The 22,376-nt window shown below is 40.0% G+C and overlaps 1 protein-coding gene across 8 annotated transcripts in view; it reads left to right on the top strand.

Moving 5' to 3' along the window:
• Htr4 (5-hydroxytryptamine receptor 4) overlaps positions 1–22,376 on the top strand; it is a 208,682-nt gene that overhangs the window by 128,068 nt on the left and 58,238 nt on the right. For all 8 annotated transcript variants that reach the window (XM_052742293.1, XM_052742290.1, XM_052742297.1 and 5 more), the window contains one exon: positions 6,421–6,989. In XM_052742293.1, the coding sequence (XP_052598253.1) occupies positions 6,421–6,989 (569 nt within the window). The remainder of the gene's footprint in view (positions 1–6,420; positions 6,990–22,376) is intronic.

Here is a 22,376-nt window from a genome sequence, read left to right on the forward strand (position 1 = left end):
GCTTGTTTGTTTTGTTTACTTTGAACAATAGTAGGGTTTTTTTTTTTTTACTTTGAAATTGAAGGGTTCAGAAGAACCATCATAGCTAGCCTTCAGAAAACAGCGATAGGGCTACAGGAAACTGGGAAGGCACTGAGGAGAGACTGCAACAGACCTGCTAAGGGATGAGGGTGACACGGAGTAGGGTGACAGTGTCCTGAAGTGTGAGAAGTTTTGAGAGTTTAGATGTTCTCCCCTTCTGTGTTTATTGGGCCCTTGCATATCTAGGCGTTGAGGCTGCATTAGTGAACAGAGCTGGTAAGGGGCCAAATCCTTGTAACTTGATGTCCAACCAGGGAGACGCAAACAGCAAGCGTGACACTGAAAATAAGCAGACAGCTAGAACGTTGGACAACAATGACTATATTTTACCTCAGTTTGGGGCTCGAGGGATGGCTCCATAATAAGAACGTGTACAGGCCCCACACCACTCACAACTGCCTGTAACTCCAGCTCCAGGGAATCCAACACCTCTGGCTTCCTTGGCAACCTGTTCACACATGCACGTGCCCACATGTGGGTGCATGCACCCACCCCCACACAAACAATTTCCAAATATTAAATCTTTAAAAGGTGGGTTGCTAGCAGATTGAAATTCTAAATAGGGAGTTAGAGTAGGCTCTATTGAGAAGGTGACATCTGAATAAAGACTTTAAGGAGATGGGGGAATTATACTAGTAGGTATCTTGGATTAGCACACAGTGGACATAAAATAGCTGATACAAAGGTCCAGAGGCAAGATGTGCCTGCCGAAGGCCATTACAAAGTTAATTTGGAGCTAAGAAAGCAGGAAAGGAACTTAAGAAATGATAAAATAAAATAAATCGGGAGATAATGCATTGTTCTGTGGGACAGTGAAGGCATCAGATTTAACTGTGAGTGATATGGAGTCACTATAGGGTCTGAGCATATTAGTAGTATGATTTATAACATTTTAAAGAATCCTCACTTTTTTTTCTGTTAAAAAGCAAACATTAAGGAAGTCTGCTAAAGTGATGTCATGGTAAGAGACAATGGTGCTGTAGTTTCAGTGGAAGCAATAGCGACTGTGATTTAGAATGTAGGTAGATTTTTAATGTGAACAGGATCTTCTGTATGGTTAGAACAGACATGTGAAAAGAAAACCTTAGTTCAATACAATCAAGATTTCGGTCAGCACAACTGGAAAAATGGAGTGGATGACTGTTGATTTCAGCTGGAAATTCCAGGTTGAAAATACCATAGGTAGGATAGGTTTTGTGGGTTACAGAAATCACAATATAAGTGTTAAATGCCTGCTAGATGTTTTAGTGCAACTCTCAAGAAATTAGCTTAATATCAAATCGTGATATTTATGGGAGTTCTCTATCAGAAAGAAACTACACGTTAAGGCATTCTCAGAGCTAGATGCTATTTAAACCCATACAAGTAGACATAATCATCTGGGGGAAATAAGGATATATAAGAGAAAATGTCTAAGAAGTAAAAAGCCAGAAATGGAGGGTTGGGAGGTACAACTAAGAAGGAAGCAAAAGAAGAGGGAAAATTCTAGAAAGCTGTTTAAAAAGCCCATCATAAATGAGGATAGAAAATGCTATTTATAGGTATAGCAACTATCCCAACCATAACTATAAGGATGAATAAAATGCATTATAACCATAGCACTTGAGAAGCAGATGCATGAGAAATTCTGGTCCAAGCCAACTTAAACTACACCATAAAAATCCTGTGTAAGCCTAATCCAGACCAAATCCCAGCATGGAGTGGGAAGATGCACACACAATCCCACCCCTAGCCTTGGAGTGATTGGCCATTGTTAGCTGCTGAGAAAGGAAGAATCAGATCCTCTTAGAGTGTAACTTCTGGGAAGTTGACTACGCTCCAGTTGAAGACCGTAATTCCAAGAATATGTTAGGCAGCACAAATTGATCTGGAAGGCTCTGTTTTGGGGGCGGGGGTTGGGGGAGAGGAGTGGATAGAGAAGGTGGTGGATGTGGAAAGAGTATAGGTGGTGGATTGGTGAACATGAGCAAAGCATGCTGCATGTAACTAGAAACTCTCAATAACTGATAAAATGCAAAAGAAGCCAATACGTTTTTAATGAATGTTAACTAAAGATGCTTTTACATGAGGAAAAATTTCAGCAAAATTTTTATTCCAAATATTACTTAAAGAAAAACTTTTCAGTCCCATTTTCTACAATTACTGAGCCTAAGAAGACTAGCATGGATTGAGACTGAAGACACAATTGCAAGAATGTGGGCTAATAGAAGCTGGGAAGAAGATCACTGTTCTAATCTAGTCTCAGAGGAGGAACAAAAACACTAATCAGGAATAGAAGCAGAAACTCATCTCTTCTTTTCCAACATTTATATCATATAGACAAGGAAGCCCAAGATACCGTTCAGGATTGACCTGTTGGCCAGTGGGTTTTCCCAAGATGCTCACACAATAAAGGCTGTTGCCAACCATCCTGTTACCCATCAGAACTTGATAGTAAGACCCTATTGCTGAAGACACCACATCCTTGAGTCATAAAACATGGAAAATCAAGCCAATACTGACTTGGAAGATTCATCCCTACTGTCTAGCTTTCACAGTACTAGCAGAGGTTATACATGCTACCAGAGGAGAAAAATAATCATTAGTCATACACAGCTGTGAATTCTGTAAACTATAATAACGACTGGCCTAGAAAGACATACCCACTGGTGCAATAGTGGCATGAATCTTGTAGGAATAACCAATCACTTTCTGATTGAATTTATGGCCATGTTCACAAGATGAAACCCATACCTGCCCTCATTATCAGGCAAAGAGCCTATGGATGGACAGGTCATAGACTCAGGAAAAGAATCTACTACTATTATTCTGCTAAATGGATATACCATTAAACTATCTCCTAATGACATTATACACATAGATTAAGGCATCTCTCAACCTTCATCAACATAGCTACCCATCCCTAATCAATGTACAGAGAATAAGAGACTATAAAATGTTCAGTCCTAAAAAGAACATATGTACCACACTTCCCCCTCCAAAGACTCAAGGATCATTGCATAAAGAATATGAGAGTCAGATGTTTTGGATGACTACAACAAAATAGTGTCTTCTGAATACACCAGAGCAGCTGCACATATAAATTCACAGTGGTTATGACAGCATGCATAAGATCTATGCAAACGCAAGCCAGACAGTGGAGTAAGGCATGAAGTCTTGCCTCTGGCAGTGATGCTGTTGGCAGTTATTAGATACTGGGAGAGGAAGGATCAATTTTCCCTAAAAGTGTAGCCTTTGATAAGTCTACCAAGCTCCAAGGGAAGGCCACAATCCAAGTATATTTGGGAAACACAAATTGGCCTTGACAGAAAATAAAAAGACATAAACTTGGGTGAAAAGGGAAGAGAGCTGATCTGGAAAGACTTGGGGGAGGAAGGGTGAATATTTTCAAAGCACATTCTTTAAAATTCTCAAAGAACTAACACACAGACAGGCAGACAGACGGACAGACAAAGAGAGAGAGAGAGAGGAAAGGGGGCAAGGGGAGAGAAGGAGAGTGAGAGAGACAGGGACAGACAGACAGAGAGGAGACAGACAGAGAGGAGACAAAGAGGAGAGAGACAGAGAGAGATAGAGGGGAGAGGGAGAGAAAGAGAGAGAGAGAAAGAAAGAAAGAGATAGAGAGAAGAAAATGGATAACACTTTCAATAAACATCAAACAAGCCCACAATGAGGTATAGCTATGTATAGACAATAACAAGTGCTGATTAGGATGTGGGGTAACTGGAGTGCTCCTAGCCTAGTGGCAGAACTATTCATTGATACAGCCCATTGGGAGCCACATGACTGCAACAACAAAATATATGGTTATGACTGAGAGGGTAATTTGTGAGGCATTAGAGATGCCACTAATATTCTATACTTTGATTTGTACATGTATGACTACAGATGTACTTTTACTTTGTAAAATTCATTCACCATACACATTTAATATTTTGTATAATGTCTTTTACTTCAATAAAATATGGATCTGTAAGGAAGACTTTGAGGCTCAGATACATCAATACATTAAATAGCTGATTTAAAATAAGAGTTAGATTTGTGGAGGTCTTGACCAAGGCAGTTTGAATGGAATGACTGGAAATAAAACATAAGTGGATTGGATTCAGTAAAAAATAGGAAGCAAGGATGAATATTCCTTTATTCACTAGGTAATACATTCCAAACCCCCTGGGGATTCCTGAAACTACTACATATACTACTATTAGTACTACTACTACTACTACTATTACTACTACCACCACTTCCACCACCACTGCTACTACTATTACACACACACATACAATATTTTCCCTACACACACACACACACACACACACACACACACACACACACACACACACACACACACACACGTATGGTAAAGTTCAACTTACAAATCAGGCACTGAAAGAGATCAATAACAACAGTTACAATAAAGTAGAGCAATTATAACTACATGCTGTCATAAAATTGCACCAATCTTGTGCTTTGGGCCATTGTTAAGTGAAATAAGGGCTACTTGAATACAAGTACCTCAATAGTCATTCTAATGACTGAGAAAGCTATTAAGTAGTTAATGATTGTGTGACATATATAATGTAGACATGCTGATCAAAGGGATGACTCCTTTCCTACTTGAGACAGAGGAGAATGGTGTAGAATTTCATAATGTTACACAGAATGGCATACAATTTAAAAACTAGGGATTGTTTAGTTATCCAATATCAGAACTTGTTGACCACAAGTAACAAAACCTTGAAAAGTGAAACTATGGGTAAAAGGTCAACTACTGTGTTATGTCTTCCATGGTTGTGAAATATCTACCTTTTCTTTCTCTCAAGCCTCATGCCTGACTTGATCATTTCTCTACATCGATTTGAGTACTATATTTCCTAAATGGGAAAAGTTCATCAGTGTATCCAGTAAGCAAAGAAACAGGAAAGATCCCAGCATCCCCCCAAAGATCTGGATTTCAAATGATACAAGACGAAGTTTTCAAACATTAACAAATTTATTATTTAAAAATGTGGCAGCCAAAATGAAGATATTGAGAAATTGATCTATATGAGAGGTCACATTCTGTAGATGTAACCAATGGTCTTATTAAATAAGAAACACAGAGCCGATTCAGAGAAGAAAGCCAAGAGGTCAGAGCTAAGAGCCTCACCCTTCCTGATTCAGGGATCCTCTTCAGCCAAGAGAGCTCTCCAAAAGGGATCTACTTCCTGTGTGTATGTCTTTATATACTCTAGCTGTTCTGCCTTCTCATTGGTTGTAAACCCAAACATGTGACTGCCTCGTCACTGCCTGTATGTACCGCCCTCCAGGTCCTTAAAGGCGTGCGCCACCGCCGCCACGCACTTGCTATGGCTCTAATAGCTCTGACCCCCAGGCAACTTTATTTATTAACATACAATTAAAATCACATTTCAGTACAAGTAAAATACCACCACATTTCCCCTTTTTCTATTTTAATAAAAAGGAAAAAAAGAAAAAGGTTATAACTAACAAAAGAAAAACTATATACAAAAGTACAATAACTATATACAATATATACAAGTAATAAATGTCTAAACAATGTCTAGTCCATTTGTATTTGACAAATTCAAAGAAAATAATTTCATTATCTATCCTATTTTGTTAAGTCCAAAATGTATCTAATTCACTTTCTATCCTAATTAATCTTCAACTATGGCTAACTAACCTTCAACTATAACTAATTAATCTTCAACTCCCTCAGAGACCCAAGAAGGAAATAAATATTAGCTAACAAAAATAAAACCAGGAAGTGCATACAAGCAACTTCCAAAAAAAAATTTGTGAGTTGACAGAAACAGCCAGCTGCCTGGACAGTCACCTGAGGTTTCTCCGCAGTGCTGGGGCATCATCTTCAGCCTATAGGCTTAGCATGACATTCTGTGCGTATCATAAACCTATCTGATGGTAGTGATCTAAGACATACTATTAAGGGATATTCATATGTTATACACAGTCAGACAAGGAAGGAAGAATGGGTAGATGGAATTGAGAATGATTACTGATTATGCCTTCCTTTTTTTCCCTGAGACCTCACACAGACAAGCTCATTGAACTCTGGAACACATTCTTTTTCTACCATGAAAGTCCTGTGTGCTATAGATTTGTAAGAAAAATAAAAACTTGATGTTAAACCTCGTTTTTCTTTCTCTCTTTCCCCTTCTTTCACTCTTGCATTGTTCTTTTATCTTCTTCTTCCTCTTGTCTTTTCCCATTATTTCTTTTCCCATGTTTTTTTTTTTTCACTTTCTTCATTTTCTTCACGGTTTTCTCCCCATTCACCTTCCTACCCTCATTTTTTTCTCTCCCTCCCACTCTCAGATAAAGAAAAGGGAACTCAACCACAACTCTAACTCCACATTCTGTGTCTTCATGGTCAACAAGCCCTACGCCATCACCTGCTCCGTGGTGGCCTTCTACATCCCGTTTCTCCTCATGGTGCTGGCCTATTACCGCATCTATGTCACTGCGAAGGAGCATGCCCAGCAGATCCAGATGTTACAACGAGCAGGAACCACCCCTGAAAGCAGACCCCAGCCAGCTGACCAGCACAGCACACATCGCATGCGGACAGAGACCAAGGCAGCCAAGACTTTATGCATCATCATGGGCTGCTTCTGTTTCTGCTGGGCTCCCTTCTTTGTCACCAATGTTGTGGACCCTTTCATAGACTACAGTGTCCCTGAGCAGGTGTGGACTGCTTTCCTTTGGCTTGGCTATATCAATTCAGGGTTGAACCCTTTTCTCTATGCCTTCTTGAATAAGTCTTTTAGACGTGCCTTCCTCGTCATCCTCTGCTGTGATGATGAACGCTACAGAAGACCCTCCATTCTGGGCCAGACTGTCCCATGTTCAACCACAACCATTAATGGATCCACACATGTGCTAAGGTGAGTGTGGGTGACGGGGATCGGTTTGGTTGGTTTGCATTGCTCAGAAGAGGTTGTGATTTAGTTTTGTTCCAGGGAGTTATTCTTAAAAATGTATATAGTGTTTTCAAAGATTCAGGTCCACTCTGTCATTTAGCCAGGGAATCAATGAGTGGGTTAGGACTCAGGCTCTGAAGGGAGATTCACTTGCATTCGTATCCACAGTCCTTTGACCTTGGGGAGATCACTAACAGTTCTAAGCCTTAATTGCACTTTTAAAAAATTGGTATTATAACCACAATACATAGGTCCCAGAGTTTGGGGGAGCATCAAATGAGCTTAATGTGTGTGGCACTCATAGTACAGAGCTTGAGGTCAGCAAGCACTTAGAGAGAGAGCTGTCCACTACTATTCACAGGCAATATTTTAGGGTAGCAGCTAAAAGCATTGTCCTTAAAGCAGAAAGGACTTGATTTTAACTCCCCCAGTTAAACCGTCTTTGTTATCTTTCTTGCATTTACTTTCATCAACCATAAAAATGTCAGTAACACTACTAATATTCTAATAAGGTTTTGTGACAATAAGAGATAATGTATTTATAGAGCTTTACACATAGTATGCTCATAGTATTAGTAATTGTATTAATATTCATTAAACTGTAGTAATCATGTGTTGCCTGGCAACCTAAATGAGATGATAAAGCTAAAATAAGTTGAATAATAAGTGTGCAATAGTGATGCTATGTAACAAATTATACAGTAGAGTATGGGGATCTCCATTAGTGATGTGAGTAGAAAGGACACTGATTTGGAACTCAGGGAAGACTTCACAGAACAGCAATTTATAAGAAGTTGAGATAAGGAAGAAAGACCAGTGAAGCCATTCCAGGCAGATAGAGCATAGGAAAGAAAGTAGAAAATAGGGACTTAGGTCACACAAGCTGGTAGAGGTGGGGGTGACACTGGATTTTAGTGTCATGATGCATTGTTTCACACACAGAGAGCCTTTAGGTGTAAGCTTGAATTGTTCTCAACTGCGAGAAGTTACAGGTGGAGAACCATCACCCTGTGGCAAAGATCATCAATAACGTTTCGTTCTTTGCTCTGAGATACATCAGGATTTTTGAAGAATACTTCCTTCTTTGAGTTAGGCATTTGTCTTTCCTGATGATGACAGTATGAAGTTGTTCTAACAGCTGGGCCTTGAGGGGTTTCCATTTGTAGGCTTGAGAGACTAGGAGTGGACTTTAACTGCTATGAACTATAAACAATGGTTCTCAGAGGCTGCCCAGAAGCGTGAATTCAGTCTACAGGCACCAGTGTGGGCAGTCTTGCTGTGGAAGCCCTAACACAGTGTTGAAGTTGCAGCTGGTGGAAGAGCCTCAAAGGACATTCTGATGGCCTGGCATTCTCTTCATTATTATAGAGGGAGTGCCACCGGAAAAATTCCAACTACAGATCGTGTGCAGAACGTGTATGGGGGCTCTGAGCTTCAACTATTTAAGCTGGCAGTTGTCTAAGTGTAGGCTGCTGGCAACTTACAACAGTATATGCTTTAAGCAACACATTTGCTAAGTCGGTCGGTCATTTCTGAAGTTGGTGGCTTTCTACCTTAGGTACTGTCACAGAAAAGATTTAGACACTTCTGGGACAGCTGAAGAAAGTCTGTTTTGCTGACATTGTTCTGTTTGTCCCTGATCCTTGGGTCACCTGTGTATGGTTGTGAAGCAGAGACTGGTGTAGAGGGCTATGAATGTACCCTCTGTACAGTCCTTCCTACACTTCTTCATGGAGTCAGGAAGAGCAGGAGGTTGATCAGAAGTGTGGGGAAGAGAACAGTATAAAAGGCAGAGTGGGCCATGTGGTGGTGGTGCACACCTTTAATCCCAGCACTTGTGAGGCAGAGGCAGAGGCAGGCAGATCTCTATGGGTTTGAGGTCAGTCTGGTCTACAGAGCAAGTTCCAGGACGGCCAAAGCTACACAGAGAAACCCTGTCTTGAAAACCCTCCCCCCCAAAAAAAAGAAAGAAAAGAAAAGAAAAGAGAGAGAGAGAGAGACAGAGAGGCAGGGAGGAAGGAAGGAAGGAAGGAAGGAAGGAAGGAAGGAAGGAAGGAAGGAAGGAAGGAAGGAAGGAAGGAAGAAGAAAGAAAGGGAAAGAAAGAAAGTCAGAGTGGTCTATACAGAGAAAACACATTTCTTTCTAAACTGCATCTGCTATAGGGAAAGTCTAGCAGGTCCAAGAATCTACCTGTTTGGTTCACTGCTTTATACCAAGAACCCAATGTCTAAGGCACATAGGAATTTAAGCTGTTGATGACCGCATAAATAAAATCATTTCTTCAGATCAAGTGTATTAACTTAAATGTAATGTTCAAAAATAAGCATTGCCTTAAAGATCTCCTATGTAGAATGTCAGTGAATAGAGACAAATTCAACAAATATGAAACTAAAATCACAAAAAAGAAGTCAGCTTTTATTGGTCACCCCATCTCCAACTAACTTTCTTCCAGTATCTTTACACAGTATATGAAGTCATAACTTTCCTCCATCATTTTATATAAATGATACTATTATATATGCACTTTTCTGTTTTCTGTATCTTATGTTTTATTCCTTAACAATAGTGTGTTTGGACATAATTCCACTGGAGAATGTGTAGACAGAACTCATTCATTTTTTTGTAATTATCATTTATTTTCTACTCCTAGACCTGTAGGTGCTTCTAGGATTTCACTGCACTATTTTAGTGCCCCTGAACATATTTCTTTATGTATATACTAGCATTTCAGATAGCACCAAAGCTGAAATGTTTTAGAAGCATGTTTGCCATAAAATGGATTTCCTACAACACGGTATTATAATTATCATTCTTTTCAATGGATGTGAAAAGATTATCTCACTCACCAACACCAAATATTATCATTTGGTTAATTCAAATCACCCATTTAACTTGCATTTCCCAGATGACTTATCATGTTGAACCTTTTTTTAAATTAGTACTTTTTAAAAAGTACTACTCATTTTAAAATGTAATTAATCGCCCTTTTAAGGATGCACATAGACACATAGAAATACCACTGAACACCATACAGACAGCATTGTTTTAGTAATCACAAAGTCTAAATTTTAGTCTTGATTTTGCCTCTTAGGAATTATATAGATAACTTTTCTGAGTTTCTCCTTACTCATGCTAAACAGGAGGAATAAATGGAGTTCTCATTGAGTGGCATGGTATCCATTAGCTACAGATGATTACTGAAGTAAAAGTTTAAATCAAATATATATATATATTTTTTGGTTTTTCGAGACAGGGTTTCTCTGTGTAGCTTTGTGCCTTTCCTGGAACTCACTTGGTAGCCCAGGTTGGCCTCGAACTCACAGAGATCCACCTGCCTCTGCCTCCCGAGTGCTGGGATTAAAGGCGTGCGCCACCACCGCCTGACCAAATATATTTTAATATACAAAAGGATGCTATGTAGTATTCTTACTAATTCTTTAATCATCTCACACATCATTTTGTCTTGTTCACCCCCAATTCTTCTTGCACCACCTTCAAGAACCCTCTGGTAGCCCTCATATCCTTCCAATTTTGTGTCCTCTTTTTTTTTTTTAACAATTTGCTGATACAGTGTGCTGCTCATATACTGTTGCATGCAGGGCCATCTTCTGGAGTGTGTTTCACCTGCCAGGGACCACACCCTTAAGGAAAACTGACGTTCCTTCCCCCTAGAATCCATCAACTGTTGATGGCTCCTCAGCAAAAGGTGGGCACTAGTGAATCCTTCCCACCTGGAAGTTGGACACTGACTGCTAATCTTGTGTAAGCAACCACAGCTGTGTGAGTTCATGAGAGCAGCAGTCTGATTGTGTCCAGAAAATGCTGTTACACTGTGATCCTCTGGTTTGTACAACCTTTCTGTCCCCTCTCCACAACGGATCCTGAAGCACTGCAGAGGAGGTATGATATAGATGTTCTATTGGCATCTTAGCATGGAGTAAACACTCTTAAGGAGTATCCTAACCCAGATATTAAAGGTTAACTAGTGTTATCAGGAAACAGGCATAGTCTATTTCTTGGAGCACTCAGAAGGGCTTGGATTCTCTTGATGGATCATCACATCACATAGCTATTGCTTGAAATAATCTAATCATGTATTTGTTAATAAAAGAGAAATTGAACTTCTGATGTCCACAAATAGTAACCATGTTAAACAGAATGTATTTGAATGTAGGGATAGCCACGTCATCCTCATCCAGGAAAAACTGTGGCTATGATCTGACCAAGTTTGCCTAATGATGCTTTTCCAAGGAAGCATTTCAGAGGAGAGCCACAGTCCAATTGACACTATGAGAAGGCTGCTGTTTGTTAAACTAAATGCTGCCTTTAGAGCTGGTTCTCCTGTGATAACTCCACTTAACACACTTAGGCCACTTATTTCCCTTTGGTAAAATTGAAAATAGATTGTTTTTTAAACAATGTAATCTGACTATGATTTCCCTTCCCTCAACTCCTCCCATATCATCCCCTACTCCCACCCAAATCATATCCTCTCTCTCTCTCTCTCTCTCTCTCTCTCTCTCTCTCTCTCTCTCTCTCTCTCTCTCTCAAGAATACAAACAGACATCTTAAAAATAATAATAATAATAATAAATAAGATAAAATAAAAACAAACTGAAATAGGATGAAGCAAACATCTGGGAGGAAAAGATTCAAAGAAAAAGCACAAGGAACACATATAGACACAGACACACATTCCCACACACAGAAATCCCAAGGAAAACTAATTTTTCATTTGTGAGCAGTTATCAACTGGAGATAGCTTCTGGGTTAGGGATGGGGTCTTGTGTCTGCTTCCCCTCTCAGCACTGAGACCCCATCTGACTTAGACACAGGTAGGCCCTGTGCATGCTGCCACAGTCTCTGTGAGTTCACATGCATGTTAGTCCTGTTGTGTCTGGAAGACCTTGTTTCCTTGGTATCATCTATCCCCACTGGCTCTTACGGTCTTTCCACCTCCTCTTCCACAGGGTTCCCTGGGCTCTGAGGAGAGGGATTTGATGGAGACATCCCATTTAGGAAGGAGTATTCCCAGGTCTCTTACTCTCTGCACTTTGTTCCATTGTGGGTCTGCTTTTGTTCCCATCTACTACAGGAAGGAGCTTCTCTGATGATGGCTGAGTAAGACCCTGACCTATGAGTAGAGCAGAATGTTTTTTTTTTGTTGTTGCTGTTTTTTGAGACAGGGTTTGTCTGTGTAGTTTGGGTGCCTGTCCTGGATCTTGCTCTCTAGACCAGGCTGGCCTCGAACTCACAGAGATCCCCTGACTCTGCCTCCCAAGTGCTGGGATTAAAGGCGTGCGCCACTGCCACCCAGCGCTAAGAGTTATTTTACTGCTATGTTCCCTCAGCCAAATAGTAGTATTTGGTTTTCTCCCAGGTCCCTGGCCTATCTGGTTTCAGGTTCTTGGCCATCTGAGCAGTGTCAGGTATGATTTCCACCTCAAGGGGTGGGCCTTAAATCCAATCAGATATTGCTTGGTTAGTCCCACAAGATTGTGCCAGCATATCTTGCAGGCAAGTCATCTTTGTAGATGGAAAGGTTTATAGCTGAGTTCTTTACCTTTCTCCCCGGTAATGTGCAAAGTACCTTCTGGTACCGTGAACACTATACAGTAGGGTGAAGGCTCTAGTAGGCACCAGCTCAATTTCTCCATGCTCAATGAGTTATGTAGGTGTTGTCTTCAGCAATAGGACCTTGCCCTCAGTTTGTAGAAAGCAAACAATAGCCTTGGCAATAGCCTCGGTTTTGTGGGGTGTCAATGGGGACCTCTTGGTCAACAATAAAATGTAACCCATTCCCAGAATTGGAGGTTTTGGTAATAAGAGATGTCTAGTCAGGGCTCTGTTATTTGGTGATTCCATTTATATCTCTTTCTTATATGTATGTATATTTGAGAAGCTTCTACTGAATTGTGTTTCCATATGACCCCTTAAATGATCCTTAATTTTTATCTGTCCCTCCTTTATCTCCTCTTCTCCCCCTCCTCATTTGATCCTTCTTTCTCTTCCCTCTTCATCCATCCATTGCGATCTATTCTATTTTCTCTTCCATGTGAGACCCATCCCTCCCTACCTAGTCCCTTATTCTATACCTAACCTCTGTGGCTATATGGATTATAACCTGTTTACCAAAGACTTAACAGCTAACACCCACATATGAGAGAATATCTAACAACCATATTTATCTTACTGGGTCTGGGTTATCTCACTCAGGTTGATTTATTTTCTATCTCCATCATTTACCTATGAAATGCTTGATTTCATTTTTTAACAGCTGAGTAATATTTCACTGTGTGAATGTACTACATTTTCTTTATCCATTTTTCCATTGATGGACATCTAGACTGTTTTCAGTTTCTGGCTGTTATGAGTAGAGCAGCATTATGAACATGGTTGAGCAAGTATCTCTGTTGTACGATGTAGGGTTCTTTAGTTCCTAATTATTTATATATATATAGTCAGAGCTGAGGACAGAACCCAGGGCCTTGCGCTTGCTAGGCAAGTGCTCTACCACTGAGCTAAATCCCCAACCCCTATATTTATATTTATATCAACCATATATATGAAGCATACATCACTCTAAGTTTGGTTCTTTTGGTGACAAGTTCTACATATTTTTTCTTTTTAATAACATTTTTATTTAATCTTTGAAAATTTTATATATGTATACCATGTCTTAGTCAGTGTTCTATTAAGAGACACCATGTCCATGGCAACTCTTATAAAAAGAAAGCATTATTTAATTGGGGCTTGCTTACAATTTCAGAAGTTTAGTCCATTATCAGCATATCAGGAAGTATGGCAGCATGCAGGCAGACATGGTGCTGGAGAAGCTACTGAGAGTTCTATATCCAGAAGAGAAAGAGCCACTGGGCCTGGCACAGGCTCCTGAAACTCCAAAGCCCACCCCCGGTGACACACTTCCTCCAACAAAGCCACACCCACTCCAACAAGTCCACACCTCCTAATCCCTGTCAAGTAGCACCTTTCCGTAATGACTAAGCATTCAAATATATAAACCTATGAGGGTCATTCCTGTTCAATCCACCTCACACCCCCTGGCCCATATAGGCTTATAGCCACATCATAATACAAGAATACATTCAATCTAACTCCAAAAGTTCCCACAGTCTATCAGAGTCTCAACACTGTATAAAAGTCCAAAGTTCAAAGTCTCTTCTGAGACTCATACAATGTCTTAACTGTAATACCCTGTAAAATCAAAATAAAAAAAGCAGATCATGTACTTCCAACATATAATAGCACAGGTTATACATTACCATCCAAAAGGGAGGAAAAAGGAACATAGTTGGGAAATACTGAACCAAAGCAAGACTGAAAACCAGCAGGGCAAACTCCAAATTCTACAGATTCATGCCTGTTGTCAAAAGTGCTCTTCAGATCTCCAACTCCTTTCAGCTTTGTTGACTGTAACATGTATCTTGATCAAATCCAACCTTCACACCTGCATGTAACTCCCCACACACATCTCTCTCGTAACATCATGTCCTCCATTTTAAACATTTTGGTTTTATTTATTTATTCTTGACCCAGTGAGATCAATTAGTTCTGCCTATGTGCTCATAGGTGTGGGGTCACCCACGGGAGCATGGGAAACCTGCGAGTGCCTACATCCCCAAAGAAAAGTAACTCTCCTTTCCCCAGCAGCCATCTGCCAATAGCAGATCCAATAAAGCCTCCACTCCTCAGCTAGGGAGAGTTACTTTCATTGGCAGAGGATTACAGCACTTTCCCCCTCCCTTTCCTTCCTCTAGCCCCTCCCCCAAATTCTTCTCATCTCCCCATGTCAAGCCTCTTTTTCATTGATTATTATTGTTACATATGTGTGTCCATATATACACATTTATACATATATGTGTGTGTGTGTGTGTATATATATATATATATATATATATATATATATATATATATATATATCCTGTTGAGTCCATTTTTGTTGGTGGTGCATATATTGCTTCAATGCTGAGTACTCTGCACTGAACAACCAATGAGGCTCATCCCTGGGAGAGGCTCAGTCTCCTTTTCCCATAAGTCATTAGTTGCCTGTAGTTCTCTGTCTAAGGGTAAGATCCCATGGATTCTTCGTCATTCCACATTACAATGTCCATTAATGTCGCTACTGTTCTGGTTTTGTTCATGCAGCCACATCTAGGAGAGACTGTTTCACAGTTAACTTCTGGTTCTTACAATCTTTCCACCCAACATTAATGGTGTTCCCCGAGACATAGACACAAGAGCTGTGGTGTACATGTATCTGTTGGGGCTGAGCTCCCCACAATCTGTCTTCCACACAACGATCCTTTCATTGAATCCAGTTGTGTTTTTTTTTGTCATGGTCCCCATTCACTGTAAAGAGATGCTTCTTTGATGAGAGATGACAGCGACACTTATCTGTGGTTGTAAGGATAAGATTTAGAATGTGTTAGGGAACCATGCTGGTTTAGCAAGTCACGGCAGTAGATTCTTTTCTAAGGTCTGTGACCTCATTAGCTTGGAGAAGCTGACTAGGTTTCCAGTATCAGACATGATTGCTCTCCTGTTGAGTGGGCCTTAAGTCCAATAAGACAGCTGTTGGTTGTCATCCACATGTGAGTGCCACTGATTGACCCCTCTGCACATCCTTCCATGCTGCTAATTGCCATGGTTCAAAGGTGTCGCAGCTGGTAGAACTGTTTGATTGCTTCTCTCCCTTGGCAGATTCCACAGTATTTTGTGGAATCATGGAAGCTAGACCGCAGGAAAGAAACTTTCAGGTCAGAGCCAACTCCAATCAGCTGAGTCCTGGGTCCTAAGTGTATGGTGTCTTTAGCAACTGGGACTCACCCTCAACTCCTGAGAGGCAACCAGGGGCTGCATTGACCATCTATACTGTTGTTGGAGTCACTTGGACCACCCTGGCCAACCATTTCTGGTACTTATTCCTGTGGCAACCATTCAAAGGGAGGGTTCTTTTTCCTGGTACTGGATTCTTTGTTAGTCTATGGTTCTCGTGGGGAGCATTGTCAGTATAGCTTAACTTCCTCTCTCTCTCTCTCTCTCTCTCTCTCTCTCTCTCTCTCTCTCTCTATATATATATATATATATATATATATATATATATAGTTTGTAAAACTAAGCTTATCAAACAAGCTTAGTTTTACTTGTGCCTTGTCCCCCCTTTTCCTTCTACTTTAGCCTCCTGGATCGATCTTGTGTAGGTCTTATGCAGGCAAGCATACTTCATTGACGTCATGAGTGCAATGGCCACATCATATCCTATGCAGAAGACAGCGTTTCAGAGCACTCTCCACCATCTCCCAACCCTTGCATTCTTTCCGCCTCCTCTTCCGTGATATACCCTGAACTTTAGAGCAGGAGAGTTGATAACAATGTCCCATCTATAGCTAGCACTCCTAGTAGCTTATTCTCAGCATTTTGGGTAGTTCTAAGTCTCTGCATTAACCACAACCCACTGAAATAAGAAACTTCTTTTGCCAATATTGAGAGCATCACAGATCTATGGATATAAGCGTAACTATTAGAAGACAGTTTGACAATGTGGCCATTTAAGAAACAAAAAAAATAAACAAAAAATAGTATGTTAACCCTTGAGACTTATGAGATCCCTAGCCATGGGTTTTTTACTATATTTATAGTACCAGGAATATATTCTCTCCTGTAGAGCTGACCTCAAATACAATCAGGGATCAGTTGGTTACCCCGTAAATGGTTTTGCCACTATTATACCAGAGGGCACATCTTACCTGGCAGGTCAGTATTTTAGCATGCAGAGATCAATTGAATTAAACCATTTATGTCTTTTCTCCCCTGGCAACCTTCTCAGTATCTTCTGGCACTATTAAAGCTAGCCAGTAGGGAATGTATCCTAGTCAGTTTGAGACTGATGTTTCTATGTCCTGTCATTAAAGTACATGTGTTTTTCTTATTGATTCCTGAACATTAGTCATGTTTTGGATACTAACCATTATATAATTTTTAAATGCAGCTTCCCATTTTCAGCTTGGTTTTTTGACCTTAGTTAACAAAATAATAGAAGTCTCAAGTTTTGAAAACAACATTGCTTGATCTCTTATAATCATTTCAGCTTCTTTTTTCAAATACTTCCCACATTCATTTTTTTTTTTTTTTGGTTTTTCGAGACAGGGTTTCTCTGTGTAGCTTTGTGCCTCTCCTGGAACTCACTTGGTAGCCCAGGCTGGCCTCGAACTCACATAGATCCGCCTGGCTCTGCCTCCCGAGTGCTGGGATTAAAGGCGTGCGCCACCACCGCCCGGCCACATTCATTTTTTTAAACATTATAATTTCCTGATTTACTTCCCAATTCCTAGCACACCATTAATTTCCCCACATCCCCATCCTTTTCTCTCTGGCCTCAGTCATTCTCAGGAAGTTATTCTTAATACTTGTGGGGTGCCCCTTCCATGAATTTCATTGCCATCTTCATACCACCTACTTTCTTCTTTTATCTTTAGCCATAGATTCTTCTGAGCTCTAGACTGGAAGATAAAATTTGCTTGCTGGATAACCCCATATAGACATCCTTTAAAATCTTAAATCTAAGAGAACAAAATAGAATTCTCAGTTCTATGTTTTCCTGCTTCCAGCCACATTCCTAGGGTCTTCCCCAGCTCCATGATGGACTCAGCTTCCTATTACTAAATTCAGATGCTTTATGTGACTCAGGAAGAACTGCTGTATTGGAGGTCAGACTTACATATTTTTAAAAAAAGAACCAACTATGATCATCAGTTTACTTGTATTAGAATCATCTAATAGCTTAGTAAAACAGATACCTGGGCCATACTCAGCAAATCAGGGTTAGACCAATAAAATGATGTTTCTACCAAGACAAATTTTCTGCATTATAAACTGTAAGATCCACGAGTTTATAATTAATTTGCACTGATTGGGATACCCAGTACTTGATATCATTGCTTGTATTTCAGGGCTTCCGGTTATGACACATATTTCAGTTCTTGGGTTCTAATAAAGTCTCTAGAAGGGTAAATATTAATTGTAGTTTAACTAACAAAATGTATTAGAAAACTATTTTTGAACATTTGCCTTGGTATAGTCATCCTTCAGGCCAGACATCTCTGTACTTGAGAGACATGATATGATCACATACTTTTGCCTTGTGACTACAATAACTAGGTAACAGGTGGTAGAGACAAAGTCACATTGGTAATTATATTCTGCTAATATAATGCATGTCTACATGGGGTATATAGCTCTAAGAGTAGGCACAGTTAGGCAACACAAATGGAACTGTCTACAGTTTAGATTTAGAGAAGAGACGCCTGTCCCATCAAGCTTAGATATCTTTCTTGGATTCCCAGCTCCAGGTACTCAAACCTAGCATACTAACTTGGTTCTCAGTTCCTAGAAAGGTGAAGAAACTTTTCCAAAGAACTGCTAACTAACTTGGTTCTTCACTCTTATTCTCCATAATCTAGCCTCAACACTCCTGATAGACAGGTTTCCATTGTCTATCTACCTTTACAAATATATTGTACAATGGTATAAATATGTGTCACGTGTGACTATTAACATTTTAATATACATAAAATGAAAGAAAACAATTTATTTTGCTGGTGGCAGTGGCCCCAGTTTAGCCACATGAGTGGTTTTTGCATTGAACAACGCAATGGTAGCTTATTTCTAAGAGTAGAAAAGCTCTGTTAGATAACACAATTTTAGAGACAGACAAGTGTTTTCTCTTGAAGGAGACACAGTATACCTTTCTCTCAGCCTTAGCAACTTAGGATACCAGCCAGAGCTCAATCTTCAATAAACCAGTTGCGTATAATGTGTATCAATCCTTTATGTTTCTAAGCATGGGGTTAGTATATGCAAGTTTGTAGGGTATCAAAAGAGGAAAACATGAGGCCAGAAAGAAAGTAAAAATGGAGGGACAAAGACAATGAGGGCCCCATCTTTCCTCCACACAAAGCAGAAGAAATTGATTCCTTGAAGTTTTGCCCCTTTTTCTTTCTTTTATAAACAATTATCAGAATGTACATTGTGTTTTCTGCTAGTTTGCTGTCCTTCCCCACACTGAACTGTCAATACAAGAGAATAGGTAACTGTCTCCTTAATTTCCTAAGGTTTCCCTGGGATTTAGACACTTCTCAGTATGTTTGCTGGATAAATGAATTATTCCAAGGTGAAGGTGGATTGTGTGCTAGAATGATTTTTCACACACACACACACACACACACACACACACACACACACACACACACGGCTACTAAAATCATTGTTTTTTTTTTCACCATGAATCTACTTAACAACATTTGACTTCAACCCACCAAGATTCCTTGCATTCCTTTTTTTTTTTAAAATAAAGCTTTTCACAGTTTGAATTGGAGATTTTACCCCAAACCCCACAGATGAACAAATAATTTAGATTTGGTTTCTTTGAGATCCTGAGAGATTTTTTAGTAATGTTGAAAGGTTGTTTGACATTTAAATGACATTTTTATGGCCTTACCTTGAACTTTGGAGGTTACAATTGAAGTCAACATTTACTCATTGGATTGAGCTGAAGCAATTTAATCTGTGTTAAATTGAGGATGGATGTGGATGCCCTTACTTATCTTCCTTAATCTTCTTCAAATCAGTGTAATTTATAGCTAAATACAAAAGGAACATATTGGGCTACTTGTTCAAAGGGCAGGAAAAATTGCCGTTAAAGGTACTAAAATATAGTCTTTTCCTTCCGTCTGTCTCTGTTATCTGGTAGTTTATTGTCATTGCTCATTGTGTACCTTTATATAGAAGAAAACTTAATTATTATCATAACATTTATATTTTTGAGAATTTGATGTATGCGTACTATATTTACATCATTTCCATTCTTTCCTTCCCCCTCTCAAACTCTTCACGTCTCTCTCACAAGTCCCTCTCAGATTTATGACCTCTTCTCTTTAAATTATTACTGTTACGTATCACACACACACACACACACACACACACACACACACACACACACAGTACTATCTGCTGAGTGTATTTAGTACTGCTTATATATGGTTTGACCATTTGGGACTGGCTAACCTATCAGGGGATTTGCCCCTGGAGAAAACAGAATTTTCCTCTCTTAGCAGTCGAAATTACCTAAAGCTCTTTGTTGAGGAGTGGGGTCTTGTGAAATTTCTACCATCTATGTTGAACCATGAACTAGTGTTGTCATTATCTAGGTCATATTTAGGTAACCATGTTGTTTAGATTTCATGGGTACAGCTTCCCTGTCATGTAAGAAGACACAATCTTACAGCAGCTGGCCTGATCCTCTGGCTCTTACATTCTTTCTGTGCCCACTTCTATGATAGTTTTGGAGCCTTGGATGTAGGAGCTGCATTGTAGGTGTATCAATTGGAGTTGGACATCCCACTGTTACTTGTTTTCCTCATTTTAACCAGTTATGGTTCCCTGTGATGGTCTCCAGCTGATGCAAAAAGTAGCTTCTTTGATGAGAGATTGGAGCGACACTCACCTGTGGACATAAAGACGGGTATTAAGAAGGCAGTTGGTAATTTTACTTGTTTGGCAAAGTGGCTGCAAATCTCCTTGACAGTACATGACCACACCAGCCACGGGTGTTGGCAAGGTTTGCAGGGCTAGGCATGAATTTATTCCTATCGAGAAGCCACAAGTCTAACTAAATGGCTGTCATTTAACTTGAAGATATTAAGTGTTGTGGTTGCACCCTTGAGAATATCTTACCATGCTGGCTATTGTTGTGGTTCATTGGCTTTACACTGTGGTGAGGCTGTTCATTCCTTTTGTCTCATGGCGGCTTCCATAGCATCTTCAGATATTGTGAGAGTTAGTCCTCAGGGAGGAGTTTGCAGGTCAGTTCCAGCTCCGTTCCTCCACATCCTTTGTCTGAAGTGTGTGGTGTCTTTGTCTATAAGACCTTACCTTCAAGTTCTGGAAGGCAACCAGGGACAATGGTAATAGCCTAGATTTGCAAGTCTTTTGAACTCTCTTGATCAACAACTCGAAGAGAAGTTTTAAACTTAGTGCTGAGGTATTTTGTTAGCTAGTCTATGGCTTTCAGGGGTAGCATTATCACCCCCAAGTGACCCAAAACTGTGTGTATATGTGTCTGTGTGTGTATGTCTGCATATAAACTGTATACATACATACATACATATTTAAATAAACATCAATGTATTCATTATTTTTCTAGTGCTGTAATAAAGCACCATTATGAAAGCAGTGAATTCAGCTTATGATTTCAAGGGCTTTGAGTCCATGATGGCATGGTGAATGCATGGCAATGGGAACAACTGAGAGCTCACATCTCAAAACTACAGGCAGAGGGCACACTGGGAATGGTAGAGACTTTGAAACCTCAAAATCTGCTGTCCCACCAGGCTTAGATCTCATGGATCCCCAGTTTGAGTTCAGGTACTCAAACCTAGAATACTCACCCAGTTCTCAGTTCCCAAGAACCTGGAGAAACTGTAAGCACTTCTCAAAGTCTGGTCCAGTGATAAACCTCCTCCAACAAGGCCACACCTCCTAATTCTTCCCAAACAATTCCAGAAACTGAGGACCAAGTATTCAGACACTTGAGCCTTTGGGGGCCATCCTCATTCAAACAACCATAATAAAATGTTTCCCTATGGCTTTCCAACCATCTTGGGGATTCCTTATTCCTCCTCCCTCTGGCTTCCTTTGTATTACTCTTCCTCTTTCCTCCCCTTTAAAGTCTGTCCTGAATTTTCTCATTTCCCCATTTATAGCCCCTGTGTCCTACTAACTACCCCCCCTCTAAAGATTCCTCTATGTCCCCACCCATGGTCCCTTTTTACTTTCTTGATTTGTTTGGTTATTCCAGGTCATATTCTTGCATCTAAAGATTCAGAACAAGGAACCACAAATGAGAGTGAATATGTGGTGTTTGTCTCTCTGGATCTAGGTTATCTCATTCAGTATACTTTCTAGTTTCATTCATTTACCTGAAAATTGTGGGCTTCCATTTTTTTACAGCTGAATAGTATTTCCATCGTGCATCCATACCACATTTTCATTCTCCATTCATCAGTTGATTGATAGGTGGGTTGTTTCTACATCCTGACTCCTGTGAGTGGAGCAACAATGAACATGGCCGCCAAGTATCTGTGGAGTAGGACATCCAGTCCTTCGTGCGTATGGCAAGGGCTGGTATGGTTTCACCATATCTTAGACCTATTTCTAGGTTTCTGAAAGGTATTCACACTGATTTCCATAGTTTCTGAACCAGTTTGCAAAAACCATCAACTATGAATGAGGTATCCCCTTCTCCACATTGTCACTAGAATTTGTCCTCAGTT

The sequence above is a fragment of the Peromyscus californicus genome, unplaced genomic scaffold, assembly GCF_007827085.1.
Source record: "Peromyscus californicus insignis strain IS unplaced genomic scaffold, ASM782708v3 Scaffold_17__1_contigs__length_78620276, whole genome shotgun sequence".
NCBI classification, from domain to species: domain Eukaryota; kingdom Metazoa; phylum Chordata; class Mammalia; order Rodentia; family Cricetidae; genus Peromyscus; species Peromyscus californicus.